Here is a 25,985-nt window from a genome sequence, read left to right as displayed (position 1 = left end):
CACAATGGACGTTGACAGTCTGAATGCCAACGATTGTCACCTTGGGCCAATCACAGTGTCACCTCCCACTTTCAGGGACACATAAACAACATTGTTGCCTTCAAGTGTCTTAAAAAAAAAAAAAGCAGAACCACACAGCAAACTCTCTGTTTACAAAAAGTATTGACTACTCAATGGCTTTTCCCAAAGATAAATGCATTGGGCACTAGAGCTTTTTTGTTCTATTTATTTAACCCTTATGCAGTATTTTGTCCAATCGTTTGATCTTTACATCACAGGCATTTCACATATTTGGGAGAGCACTGAAGGAAGACACTGTGGGGCTGAAATTCCACCCAATTGGTGGCAGCATGTCGAAGTTCATCATTGTACAACCACTTAGTTATCACATTACCAGTAGCATGCCATCCCTTGGCTAAAATACTACTAAAATGGTGTGGAAAACAATGACCCAAAAATAACCAAAACACGGCTCAAGGGTTCATATTAGTTTCCCACTACACTAGTAAAAATCGCAGTGAGGCGTTTCAATGTTTAAGTATAGGCTTTCCAACATATTTTTAATTTTGATCAATAACTGTTTTAATTTGTCTGTTCTTGTTCCTCACAACACATTGACTGCTCTGCAAGTTTGAAATATTTCAGGCATAGCCTACACATCGGGCTGACTTCCTTCTCTGCTCTCCAAGAAAATATAGCTTGCCACAAGTTCAAATCAAATGTGTCGAAGGTGTGGAAGGAGTCCACACGTGTTAATACCCGCATGACGCGCCCAGATCCCCGCTGCTCCTGGGGGGGGGGGGGACACTCTTTACGCACGCGGAGCGCACCGATAGTGCGCGGCCACTCTCGGGGGGTCTTTCCCTTTCCGAGACGTCCTTGGCGGCTTCGCCCACACCGGAAGCTTCACAACTCTGGCAAGCTTCTCCGACCCCCCCCCCCCCCGCCGCCACCACCACCACCACCACCACCGCTTTCCTCTCTGCACCTTTCATATGAAGAAAGAGCGCGGCGTTACGTCAGACCGTGCGGGGCAGGCGAGAGCGTGTCTTTGGGGGGCTATTCGTGGGCACAGCTGCCAAACTCAGCCTGAGGCAGCTCACCACTTTACTGCGGCCAATGCGCATCGAAAAGTCAAGCTTTTTAAAACAGCGGCGCTATGTGGTAAGTCTATCCATTCCTGCCGTTTTGCAACCCACGCCGATCTCTGCACATGGCATGCCTCTGTTGCTGGTACAATTGACGAAAATTGACAAAGTGCCACTCGGTGTAGGGCCTGTGCTGATAAGAAAAGAAAAGACAAAAAAAAAAAAAAAACCTTAAACTTACTCCGTGATGGCATGATGAGGCAGCAACAAAGTGTTTTGGCGCACAGAGCTTTCTGCAGTATTTCTTGGTGTTTGTTTTTTTGCTGATCTCAAAAACAACATGCCTCACGCTCGAAATAGGAACCCTAGCCCCATTCCAGAGGTAACATGGGACACGGGCTTGAAGGAGATGAACGAGACGTGGAAGGGAGCGATAGCGTGTCTCGGGGTGGCCGTCTTCTTTGTAATGACCATTGGGATAATTTACTGGCAAGTGGTGGACCAGCCCAACAAGAACTGGATCCTTAAAGGGACTTTGAGCGGATTGATCTGGGAGAGAAGAACCCACGCACTGGTCATCCAGACCCTAACGGAGGACAAAACCTACGTAGAGATTGACGTCGGCAACGTGGGGAACCCAGACTTAGAGGTCCCCTTTGTGAGGAACTTGTGCTGGCTCAACAAGACTGAGTTCTGCTACACGTGGGACGCCGTGGCCGAGATCAAAATCTCCCTCAATGTGAATGAGGACACGGAGACCGAGTGCTACAGTATGACCTGGACGCCGGTGCAGTGCCATGCGCAGCTCAAGGTAGGCTGGCGTCCTCTCGCTCTAATTTGAGTTCAGAGACGATTTTTTTACATCTCTTTTAACGTGCATGCCAAGTAAAAAGAAAGAAAGAAAAAGTCAGACAGGCAAAAGAACGATCATTTTGAAGTATGCATGCACACTTATTTAATCAGTAATTTGCAGCATAATGTAATATATTTCTGCTCACCGGCCAAAATATTACACACACCTGCATAGTATAAGATGTCAGTGGTGGGAATTTCTGAGTAAGATCAGCCTCCGTTGCAAGACAACTGCTTCACTGTTTAGAGTTTTTGCTTCATCCTTGCTCTTGCATGATATAATGTACTAGAATTTCTGTCCTGAGGAAAAAAAAAAAAAGCAAAACAACACCTAATGTGGCTCTTAGATGGAATTAGATTGATAATAAAGAACAACTATGCGCTTATTATTGTAGGGTATCGTTTGCATTTGTGTGAAATTGGACTGCTTCCTAATGAGAGCAGTTTGTCATTATTTTTACTGTTTTCTTGTCTTCCAATAAAGCGAAGCACAATCTTAAAAACACCTCTCTGGTCAGATGAAGGGATGCTCACCACTTGAAACGGCAAGCTCTCATGTGTATTGTTTACAGCGATACATTGTTAAAGTGTAACGTGGAGGGAAAAATTAAATATGATTAATCAGAAAAAATGGTATCCAATTGTAACTTGTTTACATTGGTTTTATTCGCGCAAGTTTTTAAAAGCCTACAAAACTTTCTGTCAGAGACATCATGAGCGCAGCCATATTTGCTCCTGGATGCTGAGCCATGACATAGAGTCGTGGATTGACAAGTCTGGATGTGATTAGCTATAGCAGGGAGCACCAGTTTGCACAGGATTCCTGTCTATGAATGCTATAAACCTGCAATGCAAAGCATATGGGTGCCCCAATAATAAGGGGAAAAACAAAGACAAGCAATACTTTTCTGTGCTTAAACCTATTCATTCAGAATGTAAACCCATCATAGAAAAGTGCCTCCATATGGGTATCAGACACTCCGTGAACGCTTACCAGAGTAAAATGACCCTGGCAGGATAGACACATTTATCGGGCAATATCTAATAGGGATATAGGAGGAAATCTCTTTACTTGTTTTTAAGCTTTTTGGGACAGAAGTGCAATGAGTATACAGGAAGTAGCCACTGCCTGTCATCTTCTCCATCATGGAGAGGCAGCCAATCACTGTTGGGAAGAAAAATGTAAAGTATTTAACTAAAATTCAAAAATTGAACTAGTTGTGTCTGATACAGACCTTGGAAACAAGTCTTGGATAGCTTTGATTTTGAAGTTCTTCCTGGAAGTTTTTTCTCCTGACACTGGTCTACTTGATCTTAATCTGTTCTGAGGTAAACATTTTGTTCCCCTCAATTTGTTACATTCTTTTTTTCTGATTACATTTGACTTGACTATCAATGTCATACTGGCACCCCACTGTTTGCAGGTAAGAATGTATATGATGCACGTAATAATTAATTAATACATTGTGAAAAGCAAAACTGAGAAGGGGTGATGAGAAGAGACCCCATGCTAAGATAACATAGGTAGTGCATTAAGCATCATAAAAAGTAGGGAAAAAATGGGGGCTAGGGCGATTGGAGTTCCATTTCATGAGCCTGGCTGGAACTGCATTAAGTGGAGAATATCCAGCTTTGAACAGTAAAATAGCAGGTCTTTTCTGGCTCAATTTAACATCCATATCGGCCCATTCCCAGCACCAACAAGCAATGGAGAAACATGTTCACTTGAGTGAATAAACCGGATTGGTTCAATCCACTACTTGTCATTCACAGCTAGCTGACTTTAACGAAGATTTATTTGTGATTGCTCCCTTTTTTAGTCCTGCTTTCTAAAACCAAAATGAAACCATCTTCTTTAGTTCTAGGGCAGTTAGTTAGTTATAAATGAGAACTGACATACATCATTTGAGCTTCATGTAAAGCATGATAACGCCATCCAGTGGACATGATTGATAATTGCACTCTTGTCCCCTGCATTCCCTCAAATGTGCGATAATTAACATGATGGTGTATTACACCCTAGGGTTAAACCCCTTAGCTTGCTTTATTTCAATCAATCAATCAATCAAATTTTATTTATATAGCCCTAAATCACCGAAGTCTCAAAGGGCTTCACAGAATGAAAAGAGGTCATACATCTTCCCGTTTTACACTTATATTCATGTGTTGTGTTTCAATTGCACTGTAACAGTAGAACCACAGACATAGTGTGAACTTTAAGTGTAGGTACAAAAACCGAAAAAATAATTAGTATAAAGGTAGACAGTAGTAGTCCAGTACCTGACTAATGAAGGACCAGAAAAAAAGTCAAATTTTGCCCTCTAGTGGTGGCAGAAGGTTGGGCAAAAATTAAAAAAATGATGGACGAATGACAAATGTTGGATCGGCAAAAAAATGTAAGTTACCCACCTCTGCAATATTGCTCCCTTTACCCATCAAGAACTCAATTTGGGATCGCCAGAGGTACACTTTCCATTGGAAGTACAATGGAACATCATTATTTTTACATACGGAGATTTTTTTTTCTAAAGTTATTATTCAAATATTATTCAAATGTCATTTACATGCGTACTTAATGATCAGTGTACTGCTGTCTTAATAGCATCATAAGTTTCTGTTCATTGAAAGCATATGATGTTATGTCATGATCTTGTTAGCCACAATCCATTGTCATTGTATTTAAAGTCTTCTAAATCACTGCATACTGTTAAAGACTACTCAAGCATGCCGTATCAAAGCATTTATGTTTTTGACAAGACTGGCACGTCATGTACTTTCCCTCGGCTTACTTCTCAGGCACATTTCACTCTCGGGTTGCTTGGCGAGGTTAATCTGTTCTGTCCCCACCATAACTCCCTGTCATGTGGCGTGACTTCATAGGCTAAGAAATTTTTTTCCAAACACACAATTTCCCAAATCTTGCTGGGTCCTACCCAGCTGACCACTTGGCGGCCCTCTTAAAAGCTTGAACAGGGCTCAGACTTTAACAACACCACTGCACTTTGTTGATATTGGTTGGGTCAAACTTTACAATTTATTACAGTATTATTTTACATCAAACAGTTTTGGCTGCATGACACAGTTGAACCACATACATATACAGTGCATATATATATATATATATATATATATATATATATATATATATATATATATATATATATATATATATATATATACACACATATGCATGTATGTTTTTGTGTCTGTTTATGTGTGTGTGTGTGATGTGATTCAAAAAATAATTGTGTGTCTGTTTGGGTTATGTCAACTTTTTTGGCCTGTCAGGACTGCTTCTCCATGTCGAACGTATCCTGGTATGGCGGCGCCAGCGTCAATGGTCAGACATGGCCTATTAATGATCAAAACGTCACCATGCAGCCCTTTGTTGTCAGCAATCTCAAGGAGAATCCCTCAGGATTTGGCTCAGCTCTGGAGCGATACTTCCTTGGCTCGTCAGGTAAGAGCTCACACAGGAAGAACATTTCAGTCAGTCAACATGTTATGTGTTGCTTAGTTGAGTTCCAAGATTTTCAGTGACACAGCATTTTGTGCACTTTAGAAATGTGACCCCTATCTCAATGGCCACACTAATGTGGTGTGAATCCCAGAGTGTGAGGGAATCCCTCTGGGGACCCCCCAGCCCCCACCCCATAATGAAATTGCTTGTTTATGGCCAAGACATCGTAGAAAATAATGCCAGTATCTATTGGAAAAAGCAGGTCCAAAATATAAGCCACTGGATTGGGAAGTAGCCCATAAATAGCCTGAAAGGCAATACTGTGTTTGACATGTTGGTTTATTAATTTGGAGATTATACTACAAAGAAAAGCAAGCAAGCGTATGCATCTTAAATCAACTCTTACAGGCATGGGAGTAATTGCCTTTTGTTTCTATTAAAACAATAGGATGGATGGGGCCCTTTTTTTAGAGGTGTTAAATTTTATCCTGGTGGTAAAATGGGGTTTACATGGGCCTCTGGTGTTCATGAATGGTTTAATGTGACTTTGGAGAGCGTGTGTTCTATAAAGCTATGTTTTTTTTTTTATTTTTATCATGTGTTTCTTTTTTCTTAGAGCATGAAAACAATGTTTTTTTTTTTTCCAAAATGAAATATTTTCAGTCATTTAGGCACTAAAATATACAAATACAAACTCATTGTTAGAATGAGTGACAATATTTTTTATCAGATAAACCTACAAACATTTGTTTTCTTTTATGCTCTGATGCCTACAAGTTGAACACTATTCTCTCCTCTCAGACCAGCATAGATTTTGGACAAACATTTCGCCTCTCCAGAGAGCACTCACCCTAACCCTAACCCTACAGGAACATCACCAAACATGCACTTCATAAACTATCTGTAAATTCATCGTTGAATGGTGGTAAAGTCTAATCAAATAATCAGTTTAACCCCGAGTGAGAAAGATTATAGACTAAAACATTTATCTATTATGATAACTTTTCTGACTTCACATAGAATATGCTCTCTCCTCAAGACAAAGTATACATGAATGCACACACACACACTCACACTCACACATTTAGAATGTTATGTAATACAGTGGTAGGGTGTAGAAAGGGTCACATACCTTAGCTACCCTCTCCAACTTTAAAGAGGGCAACCCTATAAGCCTTAGTTTCTTTGTTTTAATTTAGCAGGGAGAGAATGAAAACACAAGGCAGCATCCCATTAACAGTTGCTTGTCGCCTGGCAACCATGCACAGAGAGACCATAGAAAAACAAGGGAACCAATATGTTCATAAAAATGTTGCTGTAATGATAAATGATAAAGAAATGCAAATTTATTCATATAAAATTTCATAACATTCCAAGAATCAAAGAAATGAAAAGAAGAACAGTTTTCCTCAATCATGACTCCCACTTTGAACTCAGATTTCAATTTTTTCAGTTTAAACATTATGGCAGTAATTAATTACAGGGTAAAAGTGCAAAGTAATATTTCAAGTGTCCTGTATACGTTAATGAGTGTTACATTTCAAAGAAATTCTGCATGAAACAACATGCTGTCAAAGTATTGAATTCAAGTTTGAACTGCTGTTTAACTCTGCAGTATTTTTTTGGTGTTATGTTGGAAATTTTCATCCATCCATCCATCCATCCATCCATCCATCCATCCATCCATCCATCCATCCATCCATCCATTTTCTAGAAATATGTTGGGAATAAACATGCAGGCATGTTCAGTCTTTTGAAGAGAGGATGATGCTGTTGGCAGGCAATGAAAAAAAAAATCACTGGTAAATAAATAAATAAAATTTAAAAAACTTCCATATACCATCTTTTTGCATAAATATCTGATGTTACGACCTGCATCTTACAGTCCAGTGCAGTTTATCCGTGACAAAAATATTTTTTTTGCTCAATTTTTACTGCTGAAGCTTCTAGACTGATGAGGCTTATAGTCCGGAAAATACGCTGTATGTACTGTACGTATGTGCGTGTTTTGAACTCTTTTGATCACAACTGCTGTCTTCTGATTTTCAGCCACCACTACTATATCAGGCTGACTGGCTATCACCAGTTTGTCAGTCAGGATCTGGAAGTCACATAGGATCTTGGCCTGGTTGCTTTTCACCACATTTTCCGGGGCCTGCCATCTTTCAAAAAATAATTTTTGCAGTCTTTGACACAATGGAACACGTGTTCAGTTCATCTGCCACATAGTAAAAATAATGTAAAAAAATGTTCATACACTCGGTAACTCATTGTGCTTTTTACATGCTCAATGGTAAAATATTTAAAAATAAAAACAATGTACAGAAATAAAAGATAACTTACTACTCTTATTACACACGTTGATTTAACCGCAGTCACGATTTTGAGCCGACTTGACGTCAGTTGTCACTTTTTATTGTATACGTCCCCCATGTTTGCTTTGAACTCCAGGCTCCAATAATTGACTGGAATCTGCAGACCTCAAAATCAGCTGGGATACTTCCCAGCTCACCCATTTCACTGAACTAGATAAGTAGTAGAAGATGGATGGATTGAATATTCATAAGAGCTTTTCTACCATAATGATATTATATTCTCTCCCCATTAAAAATTCACTCAATGAACATCAGTCCATCTCCAACCACTTTATGCTCGTTCCTCTGCTCTGCGTTATGTTGCACCTTAGCTGACCTGAGACTTATTGCTCATTTAACATATTAGAAACAGCCTTTTTTTTTGAAGACAGATAGCTTATACAACAGCAATGCCCTTGTTTGAAAAAAAAAAATCTCACACACCCTGATCGTTTGATCATTTAAATGGAAAAAGTGAGATGGCATCAGGGCACAAAGTCCGGGCCCTAGCTGAAGTGGTAAACATGGAGTCAATTTTGTGTTTGATATCTTCCAAACACATGGTGTTACTGTGAGGCTTGTCTCCACCAGCAAAACTCTTAGTTACTGTAAGAGATGTTTTAAATGCAGAGTGAAGGAGGGAAGTATGCCCGACAACCTAAAAGTGACTTGAGAATCATCTAAAAATAGCAGGAAAGACTAAAGTAAAGGCAGCAAACCTAATAAAGGGGGCACAAAGCTCCAAAGTGAAGAACAAGTGGTGGGGTGAGGCAAAGCGGAGATGCTATGCAACAAGAGTATGAGTGTGACATTTGATAGTGTTGCCAACTGTAGGAACTTATACATCCACCTGTTTTTATGCATACAAAAACAACTGGGCTACTGCGGAAGTCTGTGGCCTATTCTCAAAGGTTAGTCCACTTCAAGCTCTTTGAATTGATTTCTAAGGATGTATTTTTGCACACTGAGTACTAATTTACCTGCTGATGACGCAGCACCAAGAGCAACTGGGGGTTAGTGTTGGCTCGAGCTGTTGGCTGTGTCTCAAGCATAATTACGGACAACACAAATGATTGTCTCAACCCCATTGATAAAGCAAGAAATTCCACTAATTAACCCTGATAAGGCACACTGCTGAAGTGAAAGTCATTTCAGTTATCTCTTGAAATTCACAGAGAGAACGCAGAGAATGTGCGTTCTACAAAGTAAATATTCATGAAAAGAAAGTGTATCTGCACTTCATAGTTTTAAAATTTATACTACTGGTCAGTCCACATGCGTGGGTGTTATTGTTTACAAAGTGTTGATTATTTCTCCCCAACTTTCACAATGTTTGTCGTCTCCTGAAAAGTGATGATTTTAGAGACAATGAGGAATCAATGTCATATGCACCTATGGATGAAATAAGCATAGCTAGGGGTAAAACCTCCGCAAGACTTTCGTAATACTGATGGATGACATATGGCAGTGTTATTTTCCTTCATTGATGCATTTCTAAGCATCCCATGCTTATTCTGAGCTCTTACGCAGGCCCCGCCCCAGCAGGTAAACAAGACTTGAGAAAAGCTTATGAAGATGGGGATGACCTTATCCACATCTTTTAATTTAACTTCAGTTCCGGAGTTGAGGAAGGCATATTTTGTACCGAGTCGGCCAAGTAAACAGCATCATATGATTTATTTAAAAAAAACATTTGACTGTAGAAAATGTATAAGTGGTGAAAATGTGCGTCTGGGAGCACACAGTCAGACATTCGATGTCAGACATTCAGTTATGAGTACTGGGTTCCCATAGCGACCGATTTTATAGGGGGAACTTGTGTCAGCGCAATCTATAGACACTGTTTTGCATTTTAACGTTTTTGCTTCCTTCATTCACTCCGTGACCCTCGTGAGGCTAAGCTGTCAATATGATGGCTGTAAGGATATTTTGTGGCTGGCGGCATTGAACGACATCATAAAGGGGGCACGGCTGACCAGATATTTTATTTCCTGGTTAAAAATGTCTGTACCATAAAACTCTTATTTAATCAGAAATTAAATCGCCAGTGTGCCAAATGTAATTTATATGTATATATTTAACTGTGTAAAGTGTAAAATTATCATGGGCTAGGTCCTTTAATCAGCAAAAAATCTTGACACAAATTTGATTTGAATTTGAAATGTTATGACTTCTAGGGTCTTCAAATTTAGATGTGTGAGTGTATTTATTCATCATCTTTTTAATAAGATTGGGGGCATACTTGATGTACAGTATAAAGACAAATATAATGCAATAGAACAAAAAGACTAAGTGACAAAGCCGATGCTGCGTGTCATTCAGAGGGTCACTGTGCAGCTGCCCACTGAAGAGATGCGAAATACTTTAAGAATGATTCATTTAGCCAATCAGAGCTTTGTTCTTCGCAAGCGATCATCTCCTCTAAGCAAGAGCTACTGGAAGAACATTTCCACAAGCTCATTGAAATGTTTCCATCAGTACATACCTTTCGGTTCATACCGGAATGTGTACGCAATGATAAGCCTTGAATAATTTTTCTTTTCTAAAAACATACCTGACATTTATACCAAAATCTAAGATGAGCATTACCTCAGGCAGAGGCTACAGTGACATCATAATAAGCCATCATCTTAGATCAAACTAAAGGCGAAATGATAATGGGGCGAGCATTTTTGTATCGCTAAAGACGTTTACATTATGCAACTTGTGTCCTCAAGCTTTAGGAAACTCACAAGTCGAATATTAAAACAGATTGTTGATCAGAACAGAGCCGAGTATAAGATTATTAAGTGTGTCACTGTTTCTTTCATAAGTGGTTTTGGAAATGTAAACCTTGGAGCAGTATCCAAGTTATGTGACCATCAATTTGTTGAGGTTGGGCAAAGAGACGAAGTTTCCATTGTAAGGAAATTCATGCTGAGCACACTCATGTGCTTCTATATTTCAAAGTGCACTTGTAACCCTTGTCCAGTTTGCAAGCAGGCACAGGTGGTGGGCATTACACACTATGCATTCAACTGGGACAACGCAAAACTGTGTGGGACATCTGGTCAAAAGCAGCAAGGAGTCGGGCGGCAGTGTTGTCTTTGGGTCCAGACGCCGCATTAAATCCACGTTGAATCGTCCGGCTTTGCATGGGCCCAGCTCCCAAAAGAGCAAGAACGGGCTCTTGTGAACATAGAAATACCAAGGAAATGGGCATCCCATGAAATAGCATGCTGGTATTCTCTTAATTTTTTGTGTAAAGATGATTCGGGTGTTTCCTAGACTCGAGGCTTTGGCCATCATTACCTGAAGATTTGGAGGCATGCAAACAGTCAGTCAGGCATATGATTTTCTTCTTAGGAATGATGGAAAATATTCAGGGGAAGCTTGGAGTGTGTAAGGAATTATTCTAAAAATAACCCCTCGCCCCATTTGCTTCCCCTCTAACTCTTGGGGCACACCACCTTGGCTGTAACCCAAGGCACCAATCCTTCTTCCCTTTCTTTAAATAACCAACTGAGTTCCACTCTTGTCTGTGATCAAGGGATACTGTTCGCTCGGCTGTGCGTGTTTGTATTCTTCAGTAAGGCATCCGTAAATCACAGGTTGTGGCATTGTTTTGATTGACGACTTAATAGATACTCACCTTATCACTCTTCGAGGTATTTGCATTGTGGTGAAACCTTGTGGTCAAAAAAGGAATATATATCCAGCTTCTATTGATTAACTTGTCCAGTTTCCATGAGGCTCCTCTGTCATTTCCCATAAAAATTAAATATGACTCAAGAAGCCACGCTTGCAAACACTTTCCACCTCGCGTGCACTCGGGCAAAACACACTGGCGCAGCGTGCCATAGCTGGACATCATTGCACAAGCTACTGGGTGTCTGTTGTATGCTGATCGCCTCTTTTTCCACTGTCTGCCTTCCACTTCCATAAAGCTGTAACTTTTTCTCCACTGGCCCATTTTTCACTTAGCTACGACCTGGTCGCGCAGTTCCGTCTTTGCCTCATGAACCCTTTTGAATACATGTCTTGCATATTTAGTTTTTCTCTCTAGCAATCGGCATTATATGTGACAAGGAGTTAGAAGGTGACCTGATACCCTGTGTGAGAAGGGAAGGAAGCTTCCGTGACACAAGTATCTCTTTGACATTATCCGTTGCAAACATGTGAGAAGTGCCCAACTGAGGTCGAAGCCCCTCACTCCATTTGCACACCTTGTGATCTGTGAAATGTTGAATCGGATTATAAACTGCGTGCTGATTCCTGCCCGACCCAAGAACAGTGCATCTATTGAAACTGGTGAGGGCAGCAGAAGTGAGCCAAAGTCTCAGCCTGCCTTCTCAGCCGGTCTGCCGTCTCCGAAAAACAGTCTTACATCGTAATCTGTTTAACAACTAAACCTCACTTTGGCTACTCGGGGCAAGATTACGTTAATTCGCAGATTAGCTATCCGGTTGATACTGTCTGAGAACAGAAAGACCCACAAAACATGGCAGAGCGAAAGGTAAGAAAATGGATACTAGGGGTAATAAAAAAGCGTTAGTTGGTCAACAGTTGAGAAATGGCAAGGGTAACTGGAGACCAAAGACGCATTCCTTGCAGGGCACGTACATCTCCAGACATATTTCCTTTTATCTTCAATTTAATTCAACACATTTTCCCCAAATGTTACGGTATCGCGGTACCACAGTATTGAAATTGCAGCTATAAGTCTACATGCACAATAATATGGAAAAGAATAAGTATGAATGCACAACAATATTTTAAAAATATTGCTTTGAAATAGTGATGGTAGTTTATGGCAAATCCATCATTCAACTACGATGCGTATCAATTAATAGCACACACAAATACTCAGACAAAGCCGCTGGCAGTCTCGCTCACTCGCTTCCGCCCTCTCTCTTTCTCTGTCCCTCGCAACTTCACCTGTTCTTTTTCAAAAGCCAAAAACTTCCCAGATAGAGGACTTCCTTTGTCTGGACGAGAGGAAACTTTCAAGTGGTTGGCCTTCTTGACCCACCCTTTGGCTCAATAGACTGCTTGCATCCTACCTTGAGCGGCATCACATAAAACGCTCAGTGAAAATAGCACATGATAACATGTTAGCTACATGACCTGCGCTAGTTAGTTGCAGGACCAAACTCTCAGTGGTACTGAAGCCAACAAACCAAGAAGAGGACAATATGATTGGTCGCTGCAGCCGAGGAGGAATCACATATTATACACAATGAGAGGCGGCACTCACTGCACACTGCAGTTGCCCTTTAAGGCAGACGACGTGGGGGGCGGTTGACAGATTTGAACGGTTTTAAATAACCATTACTTCCAAAATCCCGATATATTGCCGACATGGTTATCTGCCCACGCATAGTGCGGAGTCATTCAGAAAACAGTACAAATTTCAAACATTTGTTGCTCACCAATCTAACCATTTAAAAACATTAAAGTCAACACTAAAATATTGTACACTCCACACCCTTGGGAAAGAAACGTCAGTTTATTTTACGGAGTAAAAAAAAAAAAAAACAATTTAAGAATTAAATAATTCAACCCCATTCAAGTCAACCCCCAATCCTGAAAACAGAGCGCACATCGAGGCATGATCTTGCTGAAGCAAGGGGTGGGAATTTCCTTCCAAACTCGGATCCAGCTATTATTGAGCCCATGATAGTGGGACACTATCGTGTGACGGGATTACATGTTGTCTCGTCCGTGCTCCATCGGATTGCGCTTCGGGTGCGGCTCAGTCAATAGCATCTGTGCATTCATCATCCAAGAACAGCTGACATACTTCCAGCAACGTGCGTCAGCATATGCTCTAAAATCTGACGGCATGAAATACAATGAAGCACGTGCATGGGGCCTTGCCTGTTTTGTTGAATGCTCATATGATCTGTTCTTTCAAAATCAAATCTTGGTTTTTTGGCAAAAAAATGTGTCTCAATTTTCTCAAAAATCAATAATGTGCCTGAAATGTAGGTGCACATATGACAAATTGAGGTTGAATAAAGTCTGAGTCATGCTGTCCTGGTTCATTTCCTATAGTTTCTCAAATTGTGCCTCAAAACCTGATGTACCTTATAACCCTACAGTCCAGTCTGGAGGTCCTGGGTCTAAATATACGCTCAGGAGTCACAGTATGTCTAAATTGTCCATACTCTAAGTGTGAATGTTTTTTTGTTTATACAGTATGTGTCCTGGCATTGACTGGCAATTCGTCAGTGTCCAAATTCAGCCTTGATGTGCTTCTCTTTGACTCTCGAACTATCAGATGAGAATGTCTATTTCATAATGCCACCGCAACCTCATGAGATGCCAAAATGTCCTTTGGCAAACTCATTTTACCACATATGGAGAGTGCCTTTTTCACACAGCACAGTCACAGAATGACATGATATCATCTACAACAGTTGACAAGCCGATTCCGTCGAACTCATCCAAATGGTACATTTGCATCATTTCGGATTGGATGAGTTGGTAATCAGTGTTCTACATGTCTTACTGTGTTTCCACCTTCATTCTTTAGAATGTGTTTGCATTTGTTTCCTGGCCCAAATGTCTATGAAATATGTGAGAGTATGAGTAGATATACTTCAATAAATTAAAGTCTTTCCTGCCTTCTGCCACACAGGTGTTGCGGTGCTGGTGTCTCCTGACATCCCTCTACAACTGGGGCTGGACAGCAGACAACAGTTCTGCTTGCAGTCACTGCCCAGTATGACACTTGTACCGCTTCAATACACTGTTTGTGTAGCCAACAATGTGAAGGCTGTTCACCAAGAAGCAATGAAGCAGCTCTCTCAGCTCACTAGGGAGATACCCGACATGAAGGCGCTGTGGTAAGTGCTTCTTAAGAGGAGGCGCTCTTAAAAAGCAATGAGAATGGACTGATCGAATGGATCATCAGAACTCAAACCCAATCCATTTTGGGGGACTGGCTTATTTTTGTTTCACTTGGTCTTCTTGTAAGGCTTTTTTTAAAGGACAATTTTTCATTACTAAAGGAAGAACCATCATTTACTGTTTAAATGGTCTACACTTAGATATATATAAAAGGATGAAATTGTTTTGTTATCTTTCTTGACAGTAGTGAATGAAAAACCTTCAACTTGATATGAAATATTCTCTTGTACACTTTTCTTTATGTTTCAGCATTAGTACTTTCCAATAAAATGGCTTAGCCGGTCAACGATTTTCTTCAGCAAGCGTCCTCCATCCTTGTGTTATTAGACATTAGACCACTTTTTCAGGTGGCAGGCATCTAACTAAAGTGAACAAAAGTGTGGCTACAGCTAATGCTAGTCCACTATTTCCAGCACTGAAGTTGCATACCTTACCAAGCTTCGTAAGATCCGCTTTATGGGAGCATTCTGGCTAACCTGGTTGAGAACATAGATGGAAATCATACATTTCAACAATTGTTCAAATTACAGTAAAACAGATTTTGGTAACATAAATGCTTGCAATATTGTTTATTATTATAACAGAAATTTTTTCACAGGTTTTAGTGAGAATCATGGAAGTTGACTCGTATGATTTGCGTATGCAACCAGCATAAAATGCCTTGATTTGAAACCTGTTCTGTTATGTCATATGTGTAAACTAAAGCAAATACCATTGTTACTCACAAGAAAATGTTACCACTTTGATTTATTTATTCATTTTTATTTCTTATCCAGGCTACCATCCTGGAATCTTCTCAACAATGTGGATACAGGACTGAAGGTGGAGAGGGAGCTGAGGACCTTCTCCAATCGTCTTAGGAGACATCAGCTCGGGGATGGAATCATCAGCCTGAATGAACATTCCACCAACCTCCTCTCTGAAATGGTACATTCTCTAAAATATCACTAAAATATAACAAGTATTAGCCTGACTCCTGTCTTCACTTGGTTAGGCTGAATCAAAACTGTCTCATATGGACATTAGCATATCAGATTTTTTTTTAAATATTAGCCAAAAAATATATATATACATTTTTATTTATTTTTTTAACAGTAACTGAACTACTTTTTCGATGCATCTTGCCCTTTATGGCTATTTGGCACTTCTGGTTTACACAATTAAAAACTGTCTTTTTGTACAACTGGTTGTGCACTTGCCAGTGCTATATGTGTCTTTCCTGCTTAAACTGTTTTTGCTGTTGTACATTACATGTTCTCACAAGCCGTACTGCAAACATAACATATAAGGATCATAATTACAGCAAGTGCATTCCAGCTACTTTATTCACTGGGAAACTGACAAGGTTCAGTAATCAAAAGCTTAACCGTGGATGGCAGGCAGAGATGAAAGATTTTCAGAGAAATGAAGACTGCCAACCAACAGGCATAAGTAAGCCTGGTTCACCAAAGAGTTATCAAACGGGGAAAGTGAGAATACAGAATTAAGTTTTATTTTTGCCTTGCTCTGATTGGATAAATTCAAGAGCAAAATTTTGCTCATTATATTTTCATGTATTTTTTTTAATTCATAAACGAAACGGAAAAATCTTTACATATAAGCAGGCAGTGTCAGTAAAAAATGAGCATTAGTGTACTGTATTTGTGAAGGCTGTTTTTTTTGTAATACATGTCTTATAGGAGTCTTATTAGATTATAAAACACCCAATATTGTGTTCCTCATTGTTCCCTGAATGTTTTTGACACTCCCACAAAATGATCAGCAGGACCTTTTCTCAAGCGTGTTTAAAAAAACAAAAAAAACAAAACAATCAGGAAAGACTGCTCACTGGGCATCTAACAGGAACTTTGGATGGGAAAGAAGTTCACGTAATGGTGAGATCCTGATACCCTAGCTCAATGCTGTGCAGGGACCTCAGAAGAGGAAAAAACTGAGGTTTCACATTTTAGTTATATTTTCATAGTGTGCCTGCATCTTGGTGCAACTACCATTGGAGCCTGATTTTCTTATCTGCTCTTGGTTTATTGCGCAATTGCCATTTTGGCAGCGCGATCCCCGGTGGGCCACCACAGCCAAAGACGCGCCTGGCAGGCTAACAATTTGTTTAGACCGCATCTAACTTTGGCACCGAGTAGACAGATGGTTTAACACAATGTTTTTCATTCATAAATATGTCCACAGCAAACATTAGAGCTGCTGAATCATTGTATTATGTTTATTAACTCATCCCACTGGGTTGCACAGGTTTTTAGACACAAAAGGGGATTCGGATAGTTTCTAAGGGCTCACACAGATTTGCTTCTGCCATGTCGAGATTCTCATGCACACCATGCAACGGTGCATTTTAAAGGAATGATGGAAGCTGCTCTGACTGACCATGACTAATGTCGGCTGTGACCACTCTGACAGCGGCGCAGCTCTCCCTCTCACAGAGTCGCCAGCCTGTGTTAGTCTGTAAAAATCACCAACAATTGAGTCTAACCTGCGCAGGATTTTTCCTGGTCATGAAAAACAGAGCCCAAAATGTCAATGAAAGTGGCTGAGTTGGAGTATCTGACCAAACGCACACATGGCACTTTGGAATGTGAGCCCATTACCTGTTCAGGAGGTATAAAAGGATGAAAATATGTTAGGGGAATAATCCATTAGCTTGGTAAGAATTTCCTGTACCCACAAGAAAATGCTTTTCTGTTTCATTGAAGATATAAAACCGGTTATGTTCCTATCATAAAGTCTTAACCAAGCATGCAGTGTTGATGACGGAAATAATTCTACAGCAATGAGACAGGCAACAATGATTCTTTTATTTCTCTCAAGTTTTATTGGTATTCTGGAATCATCAGTCACAGGTCAGTTCTTTCCCATAGCACTTTTACAAGGAAAAACACATATTATTATTGTTAGCATGAGAAAATGGGGGTCATTTTGAAATTTAATGTCTGAAGTGTGTTTGGTATTTGTAAAGGAATTTGTTTAGGGTTTGCATAGAAATCAATTTGTACATCCAACATATGAAACAAATGAGTGCCCATGAATGTGAGAAGAAAAACTGATTTCCATATGTTCTACATCCCTTTACTTCTCATAGCTGTTTCACAACCTGGTCTGAACCTTTTGTATTTCGTAAATGACACCATTAATCGAGAATTCGTTTTTGACATAACATGACCATTCCAAAATTTTACGTAATTTAGGTGTTAAATAGTTCTGGCTTAAGTAATTTGACACAGCTCGCAGTTTTGCAATATGAATTGGGAGACATAAAAATGCCACCAAACAACAGATTGCAAAATCTGAAGTAGTTGGCAGTGTCTTTGGGCTTTTTTTTTCTCCTTTTTTTTAAAAATATATGTAAAATCAGACTGGACCGGACAAAAATGATTGGGACACCACAATTTTATTTACCGGTATTTATTTTTTTTTTGGAACATGGAAAATACATTGCAGCTATAACAATTTAGTCACTTCTGGGAAGAATTTCTTCAAACCTCCCAAGTTTGTGGGACTTTTTTTCCCCACATCCACCAAAAGAAGAGAGTTAAAACTTGTCCTAAACATGCTTGATCTCTCCATAGGACCATGACTACCTCAACAGCAGGAAGAGGGGGGCATCTAAAAGACTCAGTAGGGACCTCCCACTTGTGAAGCTTCTAAACATTTCCGTCACTCTGTCCCCTTTCCTGAGCGTGGACACCACGCAGTTCCATAACTCCCTCGTGGATGGCACTGAAGCCTTTTGGCTTAGTCTCCCCTCTGCACCTCATGGACAACTGGTGAGTGAGTGCATGATTATGTAAAGGTTTACTGTGCTCACTCTTTATTCGCAGCTATTCACATCTTCTTTGTGGCCCGTAAATGATAATGCTTTCCATTCTAAAGGTTCCCTTGATGACTCAGTGGCGAGGGAAATTCTGTGTAAAGCTGAATGTCACAAATCCAGGAGCGATCAGCTGGTTCCTGGACAGAGTGGGATCCATACAAGCCCATTTGGGGACGGAGTACATCTTGCTGGAGGGGGGTGAGAGAAATCTCTTTGCGGAGCAGGCCCTGCGGCCACCTGAGACTTTAGGAGGGGACACATACATCAGCCTGCTGGCTGATGTGGCTGCCAGAAGTGGGGACTCCATTATCATGTCAGCGGGGACAAGGTGGTTTATGTCGGTTTGGTTTCCACCCTATTTCGTAATAAGTATTCTGCTTAATGTAACCCCCGTTTGTTCCTTAGGTCTAGCCACAAACCAGTGTTTCTCAGGATGACCGCTCTTCAGTCTGACTGGAGTTCAATGGGCCTGAAGGGCATCATTCCCTCTTTGCTACACCACACCGTGCTGGGATACAACTTCCTCATTCCCGATGCAGTAGGTAATACTGCATCTTATAGGTCGCTTGTTTTATTTAAGTGAAAAAAATGGCTCAATTGCTAAAGGGAATGTAATAGGTGCCACTCCAGAGGAAGTGAAAGACCATCCATCTAACCATGAATCTTTGGCATTGTTCAGGTCCAGGAATAAATAACCCTGCCACAGTTTTGCTTTAACCACAGGAGCTTCTTCTCAATTAATATTCTCAGTTAACCCTTATATATAAATTTTTTTGTTTTTTTGTCTTTGGTGCAGTTCATTTGTATGAATACAATGGCTTGGGTTAAAGGGCTAAAGGTTGGTAAACCCAATGAACTCTGATTCGCAGTTGGCACGTATAAAGAGGAAAATATGTAAAGCATTTACAAATCAACGAGAACCGCTTAGTTTTAAGACGAAGTTACAAGAAAGATACACTTGTAGAAGGATTGGACAAGACACAAAGCCCACAAGATGAAATGTCTCACGAGTTTGAGTCCATGAGAATGGAACGAGATGAGATTTTAGCAAAATTTGAAATACAAAATAATAACTATGTAATAAAGCGTACTGAAGCATTTGTGTCAATATATTATTTAGTATGGAAAGGTGGATTTTGAAGCAATTTCTCATCATGCATTGCATTAACAGGCAGCGGATTCTCATCTGTACTTCATTGCCAAATAGCCAAAGAAAAAAAAACCTGCTGTGCAGGGACGTGAAATCTTGCTGCTTTCTCCTTTGCCCGAGATTTCATTCCATCCCCTATAGATGCTAAACCTACTCATATAGTCGAGGTATTGGTATTGTTTGCTCATGAAGCGGACTCATGAAAACTTCTTCCACCCAAGTTCATGTTGACGCCATCTCGTTTGCTCTTTCCAGGTGAACACAGCAAGCAATCTAGCTGGAGAACAAGCAGTCTCATTGGCTGGATTTGTGGCACATTTGTAACGTGTGTGCCACACTGAGCGCGCAGAAAGTACACAACGTGCGAGCGGAAAGCTAGATGTTGAGCGAGTGAGGGAGGGCTATCATGAGCGAGCAATGAAAGACTTTTAGTGAGCAAAAAGTTTTTCTGGTTGCTTGCTCAAACTCTTATCCATGCTCGCTCAATATATTTTTCTGTGCTCAAAATCTATTCTTGCTCGCTCAAAATCTTTCATTGCTTACTCGCGATTGTGGCACAAATATAATTCCATATGCGCTATTCATTTTTTTAAGTTTAGAAACTGCCTCTCTGATCAGTCAATATTTTCCCATTCCTTCCATATATATATATATATATATATATATATATATATATATATATATATATATATATATATATATATATATATATATATATATATATAATGTATGTGTGTGTGTGTGTATGTATATATATATATATATATATATATATATGTGTATATATATATATATATATATATATATATATATACATACATATATATATATATATATATATATATATATATATAATATATGTGTATATGTATATATATAATATATGTGTATATGTATATATACATATATATATATATATATATATATATATATGTGTATGTGTATATGTATATATACATATATATGTTTATGTTTAATTGTATGCTTGCAGTCATTTCAGCTTTACGGGTATTGTAATTGATCAAATTCTCTGCATCGGTTTGTCTGTACAGGCGGGTCTCTTTCTGGAGACATGGTCACAGATGAGGAGTTGTACATCCGTTGGCTAGAAATTGTGTCCTTCCTACCTGTTATCAGCTTCCATACGCCGCCATGGGTCTGCAAAGAGGACCGGGTAAAGACCGTTTTGTTATACTCAGATAAATTAACTGTACAGTTACTTTAAAAAAAAAAAAAAGAAACATACTGTCTTAATTTTAGGGTGGACAACAAACAAAATTGGGAATGTAGAATTATTGATCCACACCTTTTATCCAGAATCTCAGCAAAGTTGAAAGTGTTGTTCTGCAGTGGTTTATGTGGCACTCCTTAACGGTATACATTACCAGTCAAAAGTTTGGAAAAAACCTCTGATTTGTTGCTCCACCATGCAATGTGTTTTCTGAGAACTATCCCCTAATTGCACAGCATTTTTTGATGGAAAATAGAACATCCAACTGAGTTTGGAACTACATTTGTAGTGCTATCGCTATATGTAGTCATTTAGCTACAAGTTGTTTCGTGCTCCAGAACTGTTCTTATGGCTTAAAAAGCATTAAATTAGATTTGCAGATACCTGCAGAAACTCTGTCAAAATCTCACATAGCTCGGAAGTGCCTTCACATACACCAACGGTAATCGCATTTGAGAACCACGGCTCTAATTCAATCTTTTTATGTTTCATTATTCATAAAATGTCCTGAAGTGCTGGATAATACTTGATAAATTGAATTACTTATCACTATGAAATATTTGTATCAAAAGGTGTTCATCAAAACATAGTTTTATTCTGTTAAGATCATTTGAGGAGGCCCCGATACCAGGTTATTATTTGGATGACACTTATTGTCCTGGAATGACCCTTCAATTCACAGCTATGCATTTTCAAGAGTGAATGGCTTAATTCCTTGAACTCTTAATTTGTTGAATTTGTGAATTTGACAGTCTTTCCACACATTCCCCTTGGAACGCTTTACACTTAAATACTGTATGAGTATATTTTTTTGCCACGTTTGTGATCATTCTTCCCCTCCTTGAGATTGTCTAAAAAGCAGTGGAAATTTCCCTCTGCTCCTCTCACGCACCTGCAGACTACCGATGGAAATAAAAGAGGGTACGGCTTTTTAAATGAGCCGATGAACTCTCCTTTGCTGTACCGGTTTGGTTCCCACGAGAAGATGCTCTATCCACACACAGGCTTTACCCCCTACAGTACACTTACTCATCCACTTGATCCCTCCTGCAGTTCATTGCGTGGCATCGACGCATGTCTTCCATTCTCAGACTTCTCATAGTGTAGACCTGGGCTCAAGTGTCCTGAACAGACAACATTCAGTGTTTGTCAAAGGAAGGGAGCAACACCACACCATATCGTCCGTCTGACGCAAGCACTCAATAAGAGTGTTGGACCTGCCCCCTCCCAACATCACCTGTGGTCTTGGGCTCCATCTGTTCTGAATTATAATAGCTGCTCTTGATTTATAGCCCTCTCAAAGTCTGCAGAGCCGTCGGAGCAGGAATGATATTACGTTTGAGGACAGCAATCGGAAAAGTGCATGGCTTTATTGCGCTAGTTAAACGTTCCGTGCGTATTTGACAAGCGTGACAATCAACTTATTTCTTTTCCTCTCAGAGACAGCAAATTATATTGGTTGTGACATGTGTTGCAATGTCAGAGATAAAAATAGCCTCTTTGGGAAGCTCATCACTGTTTTCCATTTTGGCCTCTGTACTGCTCTCAGTTCATGAAGAGGTAAGAGAGAAGAGATAGCTTAGAGAAGAAAAGACAACTACTTTTCAACGCAGTTTGGTAGGCATTCCACGGCAATTTCAGCTAAGCACATCGTGTTCATCTCCTAATGCCGCATTGGAAGTGAAGTATTGAAAAACATCATACCAACTTAAACCACCTGGCTTCTCATTTAAAGAATGTGCTCCCCAACCCAGTACATTCCAACAACTGTTCTTTTTTTTTTTTGTTTAATGACGCATCAACGATGTTTTTGTCATAGAATACTCTAGTAGATGAGACCCTTCATGAAACACTCAAGTAAATTAACCAGATGTAGAGAGAAGAACAAGTTGAATGGTGCCAAAACCACAAACTCTCAGTATGATACAGCTTGCATTTTGTATGATAAAAACTTTGAAGTTTTCGCCAAAACCTGGCAGCAACGACAGAAGCAACTGCTGAAGTACTTTCTTTTCCCTCACTCTGACATTAAGAGCCTATCAGAGAAGTTGTGTGTCAATGCCCCCCCCATCAAAGTGACCTATTCCCACAATATCAAAGTATATTTTTTTGTTTAAGAAAGAAAACCAAAAGTAACAAAACGCAAACATCTCCTCGGTTAAGGTGGATGTGTTTTTACTCTTGCACAGGAGTTATGAGGACAGGGTTGATGCGGTACGAGGGCATATCGGCATCGTCCCTCGCACAAGCCATTTTCATCTGCTTGGGCGGTGCCTGTGATGAGAGCGCAGAATAAGCAAGGAATTCTTCCAAATGCATCAGTGAAGGAAAATAACACTTTGTGGCTGTTTGCTGTGATAAATTAACATTGTAACGTGGTTAAAAACTCCAAAAAGTTGAATCTCTATGATTCCCATGCACAATGAATTCCTTTGATAATATTTTTCTACTTGCTGTTGACTGTAAATGACATTGCATATGCTCAAGGCCTAAGTAATGACCAATCATTATTCAGCTTGTCAATGTCACATGACCAAACCCAGAAAAGCTAAGCTGTAATTGAGCACCTGTTGACACTGAGTGGAAAATGTGCTTTCAAAAGTATTGTACATTAAAAAATAATTGATTTACACTAATGTCAAAATAATAGTCACATATAAAAAAATATATAAAAAGATGTCAGTAGTTAACCTTTTATGTCGCATTAGTACTGTAGGAGATACCCTGCGATTGCTTTCATTGAAAATAAAACAGTCATTTAACTTTCGAGGTTATTCATCTAAATAAATGTTCTGTTCCTTCCAAGGTTCTAAATTTAACTCGGATATACATCACAAAGCACCAGAGGGATGTGGTACCACTCATAGAGAAGTATGCTGAGGAGTGGCGGGAGACGGGGAGCCCCATCTATCGACCCATGTGGTGGCTCAGTCCAGACGATCCGGCGACCTTCACCATTGACGACCAGTTCCTCATTGGAGACGAGGTAAGCATCCATCACAGTCTCGCGCATTGCTGTTGTCCAGACACCTGAGCTCTTTTGTGCACACTTTCAGGTTTTGGTGGCACCGGTGGTGGAGAAAGGGGCAGTGAGGAGGGACATTTACCTACCTGACGGGGGCTTCCAGTGGCAGGACATCCAAAACGCTCAGGTGTTTGATGGAGGAACGTTCCTACAGGACTACCCTGTGCCCTTGGATGCAGTAGGTGTTTTCTTACGGCGAAGATGAGTGAGGCGACTTATCCTGTTACTCTCTCCAATGACGCGTGCTGTTTTGATCTTGCACTTTTTCCACAAGAGACCATTGACTCTGCCTCAATGCCATGAATTGAGACAACTTGTAAAAATATATCTTTATACTTGCACTTTACAGTTCTACATGATTTTAAGTTTTGCTTTCCTTTTGGGTTATTTCTCTTCCTTTTTTTTAAAGAATGTTAATCAGTTTTGAGTTTTATCTCTTGGCTGCTTTTGATTTTATTTTGTTTTGCTTTGTATGTAAATCCTGGAGAAATCTGTGCGTTTACATCTTAGCTCCCCACTTCAACATATAATGTTATAAGTTGCTGCTGTCTCTCTGGAGCAAGGCAAGACCCTTGTTGCTTAAAAATGGATCTGAATCTCTCAAGAAGACCAAATGAAGTGAAGTGAAATGATTATGATGTTGGAATGGGCTTTATTGAGGGAACTTGAGCTCACGGAAAGCTTAACGCGGACACAATCCTTGTCCACATGTTTGAAAGTAGGCTTTTACTTGAACTTCTTAGGCCACAGGGCTGATGTTGAACTGAATGTACCTCACTCCCAAATTATTACTGCTTTTCACAATCAATGAACAAGCAAGAGTATAAGCCCTTAGCGCTTTATATTAACCTTTACACGCACACACACACACACACACTATTTACAGTATAAATACAGCATATTTATTCCAATTCTACACCCAGTTCCATTTAAAATGATATTCAAGACATGAAGGTAGCTCAAAAATTGATTTAAGTTACAACAATGAATGTTGAATTTTTTTCAAGTTGAAGTTTAAGAAAACATCTAACTCTTTTAATGCCAAGCGTTATCGGAAAAGGAAACCTCTAAAGAACCATTATATTTAGCATTTTCACTCATCTTTCAAGGCCAACAGAATATTGTGTGCTATGTCTGTGTAGATATGGGTGCTATCATAAGCACCCAGCTATGTCTCATGTTTGGAAACACTGCTATCGAATGGTCACAGTTATCACTACAGTGCTCAATTGTCTTTTAAGTAAGCATTAGTCAAGGGTGTCAGCTACCCCCCATAAAAAAACATTTGATGAGAATTTTATTGTTTATTTTATTGTTCATTACTATTTTAAAAGACAACAATGCTCGTCCATGGCACTGAAGAGTTAAGGTTTTGGCACATTCATCTTTAAATGATGCACCTTGTCTAATTTATTACACTTTGATTACAATTAAACAAAAGCCAAGACCATAAGCATAATGGTTTTGAAGAAATCGCAAAAATGCACCTTTGTCAAAAATTTCTATCATATATATACATATATATATATATATATATATATATATATGTGTATATATATATATATATATATATATATATATATATATATATATATATATGTATATATATATATATGTATATATGTGTATATATATATATATATATATATATATATTTATATATATATATGTGTATATATATATATATATATATATATATATATATATATATATATATATGTATGTATGTATGTATATATATATATATATATATATATATATATGTATGTGTATGTATGTATGTATATATATATGTATGTATGTATATATATATATATATATATATATATATATATATATATATATATGTATGTGTATGTATGTATGTATATATATATATATATATATATATATATATATGTATGTGTATGTATGTATGTATATATATATGTATGTATGTATATATATATATATATATATATATATATATATATATATATATATATATATATATATATGGTTCAAATTGTATGAAAATTAGACATTAGTAGCACCGTTGTGAAGGTGTTTTTTATCTGACAAACCAGCTAGCTTGTTGCCACCCAAAGTCCCTCGTTTTGAGCGTCATTTCA

At 39.1% G+C, this 25,985-nt stretch overlaps 1 protein-coding gene across 2 annotated transcripts; it reads left to right on the top strand.

Moving 5' to 3' along the window:
* The first annotated feature begins 1,144 nt into the window (after positions 1-1,144).
* On the top strand, positions 1,145-25,355 carry LOC148422037 (SITS-binding protein). Of its 2 annotated transcripts, XM_088417493.1 has the most exons (11): positions 1,145-1,164; positions 1,449-1,899; positions 5,229-5,400; positions 14,377-14,584; positions 15,425-15,575; positions 18,224-18,421; positions 18,528-18,796; positions 18,874-19,010; positions 20,671-20,792; positions 23,656-23,835; positions 23,906-25,355. In XM_088417493.1, exons 1-11 carry the CDS (start codon positions 1,160-1,162, stop codon positions 24,077-24,079), a joined length of 2,067 nt encoding a protein of 688 aa, XP_088273619.1. In that variant the 5' UTR covers positions 1,145-1,159; the 3' UTR covers positions 24,080-25,355. The 2 variants fall into 2 exon arrangements, with proteins under 2 accessions (XP_088273619.1, XP_088273620.1); XM_088417494.1 differs by lacking the exon at positions 1,145-1,164 and having other exon boundaries at positions 1,284-1,899.
* The last annotated feature ends 630 nt before the right edge of the window (positions 25,356-25,985 follow it).

Source organism: Hippichthys cyanospilos, chromosome 6, assembly GCF_059441005.1.
Source record: "Hippichthys cyanospilos isolate Australia breed blue-spotted pipefish chromosome 6, RoL_Hcya_1.0, whole genome shotgun sequence".
In the NCBI taxonomy this organism is placed as follows: domain Eukaryota; kingdom Metazoa; phylum Chordata; class Actinopteri; order Syngnathiformes; family Syngnathidae; genus Hippichthys; species Hippichthys cyanospilos.
Note: the sequence above shows the minus strand (reverse complement) of the source record. Positions and strands in the feature narration are given on the sequence as shown.

What these genes read in the sequence shown, in the direction of transcription:
- LOC148422037 (XM_088417494.1), top strand. Translation starts at nt 1,429, where the DNA reads ATGCCTCACGCTCGAAATAGGAACCCTAGCCCCATTCCAGAGGTAACA. An exon ending in CCAACCTCCTCTCTGAAATG is followed by an intron (nt 15,576 to 18,223) that starts GTACATTCTCTA and finishes ATCTCTCCATAG; the next exon opens with GACCATGACTACCTCAACAG. An exon ending in CCTCATTCCCGATGCAGTAG is followed by an intron (nt 19,011 to 20,670) that starts GTAATACTGCAT and finishes TTGTCTGTACAG; the next exon opens with GCGGGTCTCTTTCTGGAGAC.